The 12,684-nt window shown below is 35.7% G+C and overlaps 1 protein-coding gene across 1 annotated transcript in view; it reads right to left on the reverse strand.

The window, feature by feature from the left end:
• The window catches only part of ADGRG2 (adhesion G protein-coupled receptor G2), a 48,406-nt gene that overhangs the window by 3,020 nt on the left and 32,702 nt on the right, over window positions 1-12,684 (reverse strand). The window contains exons 17-27 of the mRNA XM_088532719.1: window positions 12,495-12,651; window positions 9,983-10,132; window positions 9,637-9,759; window positions 8,469-8,514; window positions 8,256-8,359; window positions 7,637-7,761; window positions 6,505-6,773; window positions 5,597-5,696; window positions 4,994-5,268; window positions 3,229-3,330; window positions 2,318-2,470 (exon numbers count right to left, since the gene is read on the reverse strand). Coding sequence (XP_088388845.1) covers window positions 2,318-2,470; window positions 3,229-3,330; window positions 4,994-5,268; window positions 5,597-5,696; window positions 6,505-6,773; window positions 7,637-7,761; window positions 8,256-8,359; window positions 8,469-8,514; window positions 9,637-9,759; window positions 9,983-10,132; window positions 12,495-12,651 — 1,604 coding nt within the window. The remainder of the gene's footprint in view (window positions 1-2,317; window positions 2,471-3,228; window positions 3,331-4,993; window positions 5,269-5,596; window positions 5,697-6,504; window positions 6,774-7,636; window positions 7,762-8,255; window positions 8,360-8,468; window positions 8,515-9,636; window positions 9,760-9,982; window positions 10,133-12,494; window positions 12,652-12,684) is intronic.

Consider the following 12,684-nt stretch of genomic DNA (forward strand, 5'->3'; position numbering starts at 1 on the left):
GGGAGTTCAGGAGATTAAGCGTAAGGAATTGTCTTAAAGAGCTTTCTCAGGAGGACAAAGTCTACTCAAGCATCTGCATAGACTTCTTCCTCAAAGTCCTAAAGATATGGAAGCTCATTAAAAACGAAGAAGCTTTCGGTCGAACAAATTATACTGGTTTGTATCATGCAGCCCTTTTGATATGAATGAAAGATGTGGTACAGGGTTCATAGCATTCACTTATGCAATAAAATATAAATGGAGAAGAGGTGGGTTATCATGAAGACCTTGGTGTATATTGCAGCACTGCAAGTTCTGTCAGATGCACGTGTCTGGGAAGATGTTGGTTCAACACACACACAGACCCTCACACTGGAATGACTTCATAACTTGGAAAAACAATGAATTTTTATAGCCTGGTATTAGACAGAACAGGAGCACTTGGCAACATTAGGACTGGCCAACTATTTAAATAATCAGTTTTGCATCCCGTTCCAAAGTACTACCAAAATCAGCAGCTTGTTCTGGAAAGACACGATGGGACCATCCACTCAATTGGTGCAAAACACAAGGTCAGTTAAAAATCTGTGCAGCTTTTCTTTCTGTTAATCAAAGTAGTCTAAATGCTTCTGTAGCTAAGATGGTACAACAGTATAAGCATGGCAAATGGAGGGAGAAGAGATATCTTTTATTAGAATAATTAATTCTTTATCATTATTCTGAATAATTAATAGCTGTAACTATATAACAATAAGTATTAGAGTAATTCATTCTCTGAAGTAGATATGCAGGCTTTTGTTCCTGAAAATGTATCTTTTCAAAAGGTATTAATTTTCTCTATAAATATTGCCTTGATTTGTAACAGTAAGAATTATTGCTTTGTTTTTTCTCTGTAAATCATCTGTTAGATACAAAGTATGATGATTCCATTGTACACATGTGGTATGCAAACAGAGGAGGTTTTATAAGGGCATGACAGAAAAAGGAACTAATTTTACAAGCTCAATTAATTTATAAAACTATTCAGGGTACGTCCAAATGCCATTAAAGGAACGTTTCTTGAAGCCATGAGAATTCTCCACATCATGCATCTGACACATCCAACTGGAGAACAGGACATAAAGAGGCAGCACATAGGAATTCCATACTTTTTACTTGGTATATCTCAGTGGTTATTGTGTTTTCCAGTTGACTATCTGTTTCTTCTAACAGAATGTGCCAGGAAATGAGGACAACACATCCTTGTTCTTGTTCTACAACTTTATACTAAACAAGGTAGCTTGACATCTTAGCCTCAATTCTTGATCAACTGGGAGAAATAAACAAGGCACAGTGGGCTAATGTCCTGCTCAACTTAGACTTTTCTACATCACAATTACTTTTCTCTTTGGAAAAGTGAGTGTCCCTCCTGAGAGCTCAAACGAGCAGCAGTAATCAGGCTTTGCTTTAGATTACGTCTGCTGCAAAAATTGCACTTTTTAGTGAGTATATTCAGTGAAGATTCCTATCTAATTTTCTCAGTAGAGATGGGTCAGGGATCGGAGTGCTACATGCACTCGCCTTTCCAGTTCTCAGGAACCACGCAGAGGGTGACAGTTCAGAGGAGAATACATCGTTAAAACTCTCCCTCTTTCCCCTTCTACTTTTCAAAAGTTGTTTCCTGCAACAGAAAGATATATCTCTGTTAGGAAAAAGTACTCATAAAGCTACTCAAGAGAAATAAAGAGATATAGAGCAGTTTAGCTTTAATGCTTACTTTGCGGCCAGCAGCGAGGCAGCCCTCTCAGCAGTGGTCTCTTCACTTACAGTCTTCATTTTCTCCTCATTAAGAAGCTTCCATCTGTGTTTTCCATCATGTGTTTCCACGTTAGCAGAATTTCTTCCTCACATTACCTTCTACATATTTTCTTTCATAATTCTAAACTATTTCCACTGATAGTCTTACCTTTCTTTCTTCTCCAATGTTTATTTTAATAAGGTTTAAAACATCAACTATTTTAAAACATGCTTAAAGTTTATAGTAATATTTTTAGGTGACAAGAAAGATGTTAACAGCAGCTTTTGATCAGTAATTGCTCTAATCATGAATGCTACCTATGATTCAATGTATAAATCAGCAGTTCATACTGAGTAGAAGAAATGGTTATTTCAAAACTTTTGCGTAGCACTAAAATGCATGTGTAGTATTATTTGTGATGATATCCTGAATATTTTGATCCCCTATTATGAATAATATTTGGTCAGTAATTCACTTTACATTAGCATAACAAAGCATAAAGCCGTTGTTTTAAGAGAGAAGGAAAATAGTTTGAGAAATACTATTTTGTGTTATACATACCATTGCCATTTGCATGCACTGAATAATCATTGTTCATTAGCAGTGTTGTAGAATTAGTGGAGTTACTGTTTGATTGTAAGGAATTGGAAGAACTGGATACTCCTTGATTTACAGTCTGCTTCTTTAAACCATTAGTAGCAGTTCTACTCCAGTCTACGGTAGATACATGTTACAGAAAGTAGTGCAACCCATAAAAGCAAAATATAAAAATATAGCTAATAATACAAATGAAATAAAATAACAGCAAGGTTTTCCCAATTCTCCCCACAGGACTACAGAATAAGAGAATATTATTCTGACTGAATATTAAGAGTTTCATGATTCTTGAGAGCCAAAATTATTTGTACATACGCTCCTTTTTCTCTTTGTCATTTTCTTCATCAAGCAAGCAGTCATGGTTTATGACTGCAGACCAAAGATTGGCAGTAGCTAAAGTGCAGCCAACTCTCTGAACTCAAGGGTATGAAAAGTACATTGCTTTATAATAAGTACTGAATAAAACAATAGCACAAACCCGCTTACAGGGTGTTTTTGTTGAAACTACTCTTCATCTTGCTTTTGTTGAAGTCACTGACCAAACTGCACGTGACTCAGGAGATCTAACATATCTTACTTATGTTCCTAATCACAGTCAGTGGTCTTCTGCAAAGACAGACCTACAGACCCAGGAAGAGGTCCTCTGCACTTAACAGCTTAATGCAACAGCAGGTAAGAACTTAATAAACTGCAACCCTTAAAGAGGATTGTTTTAGAGGTTTATCATATCTAAGGTAAAAAATCAGTCCTGGAACTACGGCAATATGTTTTATTGGATATTAAACATATGCACATAAAATGCTACAGACTTAACACCAAGCTCAAACATTCCGAAGTAAAGAAAAAAAGGTAATAAATAAAGTTTTCATAATTACCAGAGTTTTCAGCTAGTCTGAATTTCCCACAACAAAGGTATCTTCTCCACTGTTTACGAACATTTTCCTTTGTTACGCAATAGAAGATGAAAATGAAGAACCCTGCAAAGTGTTAAATAGAAGACACTGTTCCAAAATAGATTTTTGCTTCATCTTAATAAATAATATCTCAATGTATATCATATGCAAACAATTTTGTTTTGTTTGTTGTTTTTAGGTTGTAATCAAAAGTAATGACACCTTTTTGTCGGTCATACGAATGACACCTTTTTTTCGGTCATATCATACGTAGAAATAAAAGAAAAATAAATGTAACCATGTTACATTTTAAATGTTCAGGTTAGCAAAGGCAGATTTACATGCATGTTAGGTTTGCACTGCTTTTAAAACCATTTCAGGATATATGTGCTTTTGAAAATCCCACTGTAAGAGATAATTTACATATTTATGTTACTTAATACGTTTCTTAACTTTGGCTTTCTGAAAAATGTTTAAGGGTAATTAAGTGTTCCTCTATTCAAATGCTTTTATTCCATTTTCAAATATTATTTTGGAACATTGGCATAAGGTTAATTGGGTCGATACTATCTACTTGCCTTTATTGCTTTTAGTATCAGCATTTACCCAGTATTAAACTTGAGTAAGGGTAGAACTTAAGGGTCACATAACACTACCCTGCAGCCACAAGGAATGCACAGGGTTGTGTTAGGTCCACACCATCCTTTAGAAGGCCTGGGGAGATATGGATTCAACCCTTCAAGTAGTCAAGCAGTAAGATCCATAGAAATCAGTGTATCAAATAAGAGACGTGCACTGAGTTGCCATTTAATTGCTCTGCTCTCTGGCAAACCAGCCAGCCAGCCATGCAAGCAACTTAAGTGCCATTTAAGCAGTACGGATCCTAAGCAGAGTATGACAAATCAGGAACATGGAGATACCATGGTCACCATAGGTGCCTGCAGTTCTATGGGAAAGCTTTTTACAGCACACAAAACTCTGCTTTTGGGTATGTGCAGCAGCATCCCTGCCTTTGCCAAGCTATGTACCTACAGGCTTTTCCTATTCAAGAACATGTGAGGTGCAGAAGAGACCCCAGAGCACAAGTGTTTGGATAAACAGCTAGTGTGTGAGTTTAGGGCACTGAAAGTCAGTATCTGCAGGTGACAAGGTCTATGCATGTGGTACACTGCTCTCATTTAGCTGCCTTTGGCAATCTGGTGCACTGCACATGTGCAACTGTGAAGCCCAAGCTTGGTACTACTTGGTTACTTCAGTACTAAATATCATTCTCAGCTCACTTGGAAGTGCTGCAGCTTTGCCTTTTGCAACAGCCCGTTGCTGAATGCCTGACCTCATGCCTGGGAGCAGGAAGCTGAGAAATAACATGGTTTTCACTACATTAATGTGAACACTTACAGCAACTGAGGATTTATAATTCATCCATTGACTAGAGAAAGGCTCACTTCCAGTGGTGTCTGGTATGCATACATTTATAAAATTATAATAGAAATATAAATATATTATAAAAAGTACACTCCTGTCATATATACCATTACAATATTGTTATATTATACATAGTATATATGTAGCATATATCAATTTTGTATTATTATATATGATTAAAGAAAAGCAGTATCATTTCTAATTTAATTAACAATAAAGAATGCACCAAAATTACATATTTGTTGTTGAATAAACTTCCTTTTTAAAACTCTTTATTCATTATATTGTACACAACAGGCTAAGACATGGAGCATAAACTTACCTTGCAGAGTGTTGAAAATGGTAAAGAGGTACGTAAATACCTCATTCACTGTAAAGAAGGCAAATCCCCAAGTAATTCCCAACAAAAATGTGAGACCAGCAACACTTCTAAGGTCCTGAATACTCGTTTTTCTCTGAGTACCAAGGTGTTTTTTCTTTTTGATGCGACAGAGCTGGATCAGCACAACGATGAACATGCTGATATTGATCAGGAATATCACACAGAAGTATCCCACAGCAGTAATATAGAAGGCTATTCTACTTTTAATCCAGCAGCTAGAACACAAGAACAAAATCTGTCAGCTTTTGTCACAGAAATTAGGTATAGTGAATATGAAATAAAGCTGTATTTTGTTATAAATGCAAATGATTTTTACCTCTTTGGTAAAGGGATTGATTTTTTTTTTTGCCAAAGAGTAGGAATATTCCCATCAAGAGTTATCAATAAGCATATGGCATATTGCACAGCCACACCATTTCAAAGCGCTCTCACTGCTTTCTTCTCTCCGCCACTTTTATTTCAAAGAAAAGCAACTTGGTAGCAAAAAGAAAAAAAAAAAAAAAAAAAAAGACAGACGGACAGACGAACTATCCTTTTACTTACAATTCGTCTGGTCTGTTGTTTGAAAGTGCTCCAGTTGATATAAGTCCATAATTATCTGGTGACACTGCCAACACAATGGCCACAACTACTGCTGGTACCCCTAAAAGATTGTGGGCAAACATGTAAGTGAAAATCAAGACACAGAGTGTTGAGATGACTTGAAACTACTGTATTTTTCTGTTTGTTTGAATTCTTTTGATTATTGGCTGTCCAAATAGATCTAAAAATTGGGACATTCAAGCTGTCCTTAAGGAGAATAACTCACAAAAACAAATGATTTGCTCCACAGCTAGCTTTAAACCTTTCTGAAGAAGGCAACAAATACCATATGATGATGTAATCCAGTTCTTCTACTTAAAAGCTAAGCTAGTCTACCCAGATAAGTATATGGTAACAAAGATTTTAAAACACCAAATACATTACTTTGATTTCTTCCCACTGAAATCTGTTTAAAGAAACATAATTCTATTGATTTTAGTGGCTTCACTCATGTCTATTTAAATGGGCCACAGAAAAGAATCAGATCCAGAATCTCTTCAACAATTGGGTAGGATTTGTTGCTATGTCAGAAACAGAACACATATAAACATGATAACATTATTTTCCAAACAGAAACATCTGTCTGGAAGATGGCAATGAAAGTGCACACATTCAGAAATGGGTCTATTATATTTGCACTGCAGCAGCCTCCATTTTTCAGCTTGCAATCTGGAGAAATCCACAGCTAGGGAGAAGTTCCATATCTCAGAAGGTGGAATACACGGGACCAGACTTACTGATAATGAATATGTGGTCCCTGACAGGTCATTGGTACTTAATGACTGTTTCATTTTCACTTTTAGTAAGTATCACATTCCCCAAAATATTTAGCTTCCCAAAGTAAAAAATAAAGATAACAACATACGTACCCCAACCAACAATGCAAAATTTAAGGATGTATTTCCGTACATAGGTATTAAAGACCTTCACGAGGGCAAGATACATATGGAAAGCTTCTAGGCCCATCCAAGTGAAGGAAACCAAGAGAAAATAGTGAAGAAATACAGCAACTGCGATGCACAAGCCTCGTGTATCATACAAAGCAATCCATGAATCGAGGAGGAAAACTAGGTTGAGCAGAAGCAATGCAGCACACAGCTGAATAAGGATTTTGGAGGGGTAGTCTCTTCGGATTTTCCTAAAACGAAAAAGTAGTGAGATCACATCAACTGTTGTTACTTTGGGTTGCAGATTGATATTCTCTCTCGTAGTTCTTATTGCACAAATGAAAATAAAATACTTATTTATACATTTATTCATTCATATAGAATTCTTCATATATTGCATTTATAGAGAGAAGGTGAATTATATAAGACAAATTAAAGGTCTGTATGACAAGTTTGTGATATGTGGTATTTCCATAAATACAAACAGCATAGTACATTTTAATTCACTTTTTTTTTCAGCTATGTTAAGACTTCTTTCTGTTGAAGTACTGCCAAAAAAAACCCAAAATATGAATGTTCTTTAATGCTAAACTAGATCAGGCATTCTACTGGGCAGCCAACAGCCTTGACAGCAATAAGAAATTCTTTGATGACAGGATAATGAGAGAGTAAACGGGTGCCAAAAGCAACTTCTAGGAGGATTTACAAACATACTACAAACGGTCAAAGCTAAGGCTCGATCAAGTTAAGAAAATGTTCTGACAATCAAGAGAGTTAGTAGGCCATAATTAAATGTCATTTCACAATGACATGTAAATATGCTACCATTACAAACTGCACTGTGTTGGCTGCGGAAGCCCATCCTTCCACACTTTTTCTGGCATAGTATGTTGTAAATCACTTAGAAGTACCATTTATTCCCTTGGATAGAACCACATTATTCATTCACTGAAATAGTCCTGCAGGATGGAATCAACACCTTCCTAGTAAAATGAACAAATTCGTGCATTCTTAATTGAGCCACAATCAGTAATTACTGGAAACAACATTACAGTGAACACTACCAGCAATCACAAGCACTGAATAATGGGAGCTTAGTTCAAAAAGTACTTACTCGAAGGCTATGTAGGTCACAAGAGTAATGGAAAGAAAAATTGCTGAGAGCCCACAGCCTATATAGGATATAAAAGTCAGTACCAATTCCTGTGTGGGATTTAAAGGAGTATTTCCATACAAGTTCTAAAAAAGAAACAGAAGTTAATTTCAGAGAGAATGCTTGTTAAAGGGAAAAAAATCCCCACCAAAATGCACCCTTCCCTCTGCAATAAAAGATTCTCTCAATTACTGCTCTTGATGATCTGTGATGTAAAAGGTGAATTTAAAAAGTCAGAAAAAAATCTATGAAGTGATATTTGATTAAAATATTGTTTTAAATTTGATTTTTCCCATTTTTTCTTCCAATAGAATAAAGGCCACCTAAATAAAAAGCTGTAGTTTAGTAAAACACTCACTCACCTTTATGTGCTTTAAAAGGCACTCACAACTTTAATGGAACTCATGGCCCCACCTCAACCAGCAGGTTAAGCAAATGACTGATTTTTATGCATGCACATACTAACACTGAAGTGAACGGAGCAGGTCGACTATTTTGAATTCTCATCTGTTTAAATTAACACATGCTTAAATGTTTTCTTTAATCAGGGTAACATTGCATATTTTTAAAAAATAATTACCATCAAAACAGCAAAGCTTGTGAGGTGGTTGCATGAACAGACTGTTTCATTTGCTCTGCTTTCTTTTACTATGCAGCCCTCATATGACCAGCCTCCATGTCCACCTGTTACAGAAAACAGTTTTGTTATTGATGACAGCATTTGTTTTTTTTCTAAAACAATTGATTATAGCTAAGAAAGGATTATATTTTGGGTGATATATCAAGCACTTACCATTTCTATTGAAGTCCCAAAAAACGCACCTAACTGTTGAATTATCCTGTTTGAAAGGTAAAGAAAAAAAAAAGATGTTTTACTCCACTATGAATTTATAATCAAGTAATATATGCATAGAGATAAAAATAAATGTCGTTCGACATGAATGCAAAATGAATTTAGATGCACAGAATGGATTAATATCTCAATATGCATGCAAAGCTATATAGAACAAGTTTGAAGTCATCACACAGGAGATGTGCTCGGCATAGGCATGGGATCTATTTTGTTCCTGGTAGAAACATTATGATGTTAATTTATTATCATCTTTCAATTATTTGGACTTCTTATCTTTTCTTATTTTATAAATAAAAAGAAATTGACTACAATGAAAAGAAAGAAAAAAAAAATTGGCAAACATTTTGTTACTTTATCATGTTAAAAGTTTACGTATGCACATATTTTTTTCCACCAATGAAAACCCTATAGTACCTGTAATAAAATCTTTTGCTATAAATACTAATAATTCTACAGTTAGAGTTCAAAACTCAGTATTAATAGAAATAAAAACTACAGTGAGCCATGTCTAGAAAAATTTTCAGACACAGAAGTGGAACCACTACAAATTTCAGTTTGTAGTATTTTAGTACATTAAATTCCTTCTTTAAGATTAGGGACAGGACCCTGGTGCTCATTTATGGAAGAGATACTGTGTATGAGTCCTAATATTTAATACTGACACAACCTTTTGTTCCAGTTTAAAGAACAATACTCCTCTCAAAAACAAACAAACTACAAAAACCACTTTACACTGCTCTCTGGCCACGCTGCACCTATAAATTTAAAGATTCAAGTATCGCCCCATCAACCATTACTGTCGACTTTCAACCAAGAGATATTATTCTTTGGAGAAAAAACAAAACAAAAAAACAGGGCAGTTAGGGAGGATAAAAACGGGATGTCAAGTGAAAGAGCAAAATTAATTGAAATTATCTGAAGACAGAAACTAATACCAATGATAAACATGCAAAGCTAAGTGATTTTTAAAGTCCAGATGCAAAGGAAATGCCCACATCAGTACAGCAGCACTAACAAAACAACCTGCATTCTTAGCATGATATTTCTTTTTATCTCCAAATGAGGTAACAAAATAACACTTTTAAGTCCACCAAAACATAAATCGTACCTGATTGGGTTTGATATTCTGCAAAGTGACAGTAACATTTGCCTTCAAGTTGCGAAGTGAGAGGTTAGCAACACTTGATGATATAACATTGCTGATTAAAGATGCATTCTTTAGGGAGGGATCCTGGAACAACAAATATTTAACCAGATTTAAAAATATTAAAGGAAACAGTAGTGAAATAAAACACACACAAGTTCAGTTAGTATATGGTATGAGAACTTGACAAACACAGCACATTTTTAATGGGCAATTCTGAAATGTATTTTTGTGAAAAATATTCAATTGTATTTTATTTTGTTCTTCTCTGGAGTTTAAAATCATTATAAACAAACTGCCAGAAGAATACCTGGAACACAGTGGTCTTTTTAAAAAAGTTGAATATAACTCTAGAAGCCAAGTCCAACTCTTCAGGAGGTAAATTTGTCAGCAGTGATGAAGGAAGCGTAATGGTTCCAAGATTGTTTAAGTCATTAAGTGCTTCGGTACCTAACGAGATCTGTAAAATAATTACAAAGATTATAATTTATTTCTGTCACTAAACCAAAATTAAACTATTAAACTTATTTTCAGCTCGGAACTTTGAAATACATATTTGTGCCACCCCAGTCACTGCTAGGAACATTCAGTTGAGCTCTCATTCTTCCCTTGTTCAAAGAATTAAAAGCATCTGAAGGCCTGAAATGATGCAGTTTGTTTCAAGTCTGCCCATCTTTACCCATTCGCTTACTGGGACAGAATATCTTGGTTGTGGATAATATTGATTTGAAAAAGGTGAAGGGCAACAACCTGCGTAGGTCTACATAATCATGGAGGGATATTAGCTTTTCATAGCACAGAAGTGTGCAAAAAACTTCTTATATCTAGGTGAAAAATGTCATTTGTAGATGACTAAGCAAGAAAATGAGGCTTTCACATTCATGGCATCTATCAACATACACATTCCCTAAAGGTTTTTAAACTAAGTGGCTAATCTCAACCATGTTTGAAAATAAGAGAGAGAGAGACTGCCAAAGATTTTTAAGTTCTAGTGGCCAAAGAGAAAAGAGAAAGTCTACCTATGCCTTAATACTTACCTGTTCTTTCTGCCACAGCTGTTCAATCTGTTACCCCATGGGCAGGGCTCCAAAATGGCCCTGCAAATGGCCAGGTTATGTGAGAAAGGTTATAGGGAAGAACTGAGAGTATTCCTAAGGAAAGGAACACAGGGGGCATGAAGTTAAACAGCCCCTCAGTGGCTCTGGGGACATCCAATGGTGACCGTGCTAGTTGACAGGACAAACGTGTACAGCAAACATCAAGGACGAGGGTGGCAAATACAGGGAGAGGCCGCAGTAAACGGGAGCACTGAAAATCCTGAAGTGAGAGGCAGGATTATTGTGCCAGCGTAGGAACGAAAGACACATCCATAAGTATACAGGCTCCATCAATGCCACTGCTCACAAACAACTAATTGCAATTAATTGCCTTTTTCAAATGAATTGAGAAAAAAATGTAAATAGCTATTATTTGTCAGGAAGCCTTGGGTACAGTATGTTAAGCAGAACCTAAGACAACCAGCTCTGATTTTAAGATCATCTGGCAAAGAAAGACAAAAATAAAACCGAGTAAGCTGCTGCTGCAGTATTTTGTATACATATGAACAAATAAATGTACAAAAAAATGCTGCTTTTTTTTTAATAAAACAAATCTGAACTGTCGACCAGCCTTTTGTACTGTACTTAAAGAACACACGGAGCTTTGCTTAGTACGGAATTTCTAACTTTCTTGTAAAGCCTGGGTAGCACATTAGTCATCTTATTTAAAAATAAGATTATCTCCAAGTTTATGAAAGATAAGAACTGAATGACAACAGAACAGAAGATAGGAATTATCTGTATATTAAAAGAATGGTATAATACAGGGAGCTCTCCACAGTATCCTAAAAATTTATTTTAACCCTTCTCTGGCTAAACCACTTCTAAGTGAGAGTATCATTCAACTTCCTGATGTCTTTTGTTTAGGTAGCTACCAAATAAAACACCCAATTAATTCAAAAAAAAAAAAAAAGGCATTCTTATTGCTTTGAGTTGGACCAGATACCAACTTGTTGAAAGTTCTCTGCTGTATTTCTTTTCCCTGCCATGAGACTTCCAGTAAATGACTGCTTAGCAAATACCTCTTTCCCAGCACTACCACCTCCTAGAGTCACCTCACACCCATGCATCACATACTACTTGGAACAGAAAAAGAGCTCAAATGTTAGCATTTCACATCATTTTAAATATAACTGAACCATCCCAGTGCCACTTCTGGCTTGTGCTAGATTACTCTTTTCTGAGAGAATAGTATGTGTTAGCATTTGTCCAGAAGTTTCCACCTCTCCTAGCCAAAGCCTCCAAAGATGGTATTGTCCAAATTGTAATTTCTTCAACCAGGCAGGAATTTGAGTGCTACAAACTAGATCCAAACCTTTCTTTCTCAGCCCCTTTTTCATAGACAGAACAACAAGCTCTGAGTGACAAATAAAAGCATATAATTATGTGAGCAACCTAACAGTCCTTTCCTGGCACCTTCTGCAATTAATCACCTCCTAACACATGCCAACACTCCTTGACACATTTTAGCACTGTCAGGAGGAATGATTAAATGGCTCATAATTCAAGGTTTTTGAAGGAGAATTACTAAGCCAAGCCCTCTATCCCATTCCGGTGTTCTGGCTGTAGCCTCTCTAATGGCTTACTAGTCAAATGCCAACTTCTAAGTCTGTTACTTACACAAGTAACCCAACATGAACACAAACCAAATCCAACTTGCCTACATAAAATATATAACATATAAATATGTAAATTTGGAAGTATTTAGAATTACAGTTGCTTTACCTGGAGATCAGATGAGTCCTGGACAGCAAAAGACATTTGATTGAAGCGCATGCTGTTCGTTTTCACTACTGCCAGAGCCAAGGAAGGGGAGGAAAAATCAGCAGACTTAGCTGAAAAGTTCAATTTTAGGCCAATATAATCCACGAGTTTTATTATTCTGAAAATTAAGGAAAAATTTAGTATTATCAAG

This window comes from Tinamus guttatus, unplaced genomic scaffold, assembly GCF_059628265.1.
Source record: "Tinamus guttatus ecotype Peru unplaced genomic scaffold, ASM5962826v1 Tinamus_guttatus_pri_ptg000470l, whole genome shotgun sequence".
NCBI lineage: Eukaryota > Metazoa > Chordata > Aves > Tinamiformes > Tinamidae > Tinamus > Tinamus guttatus.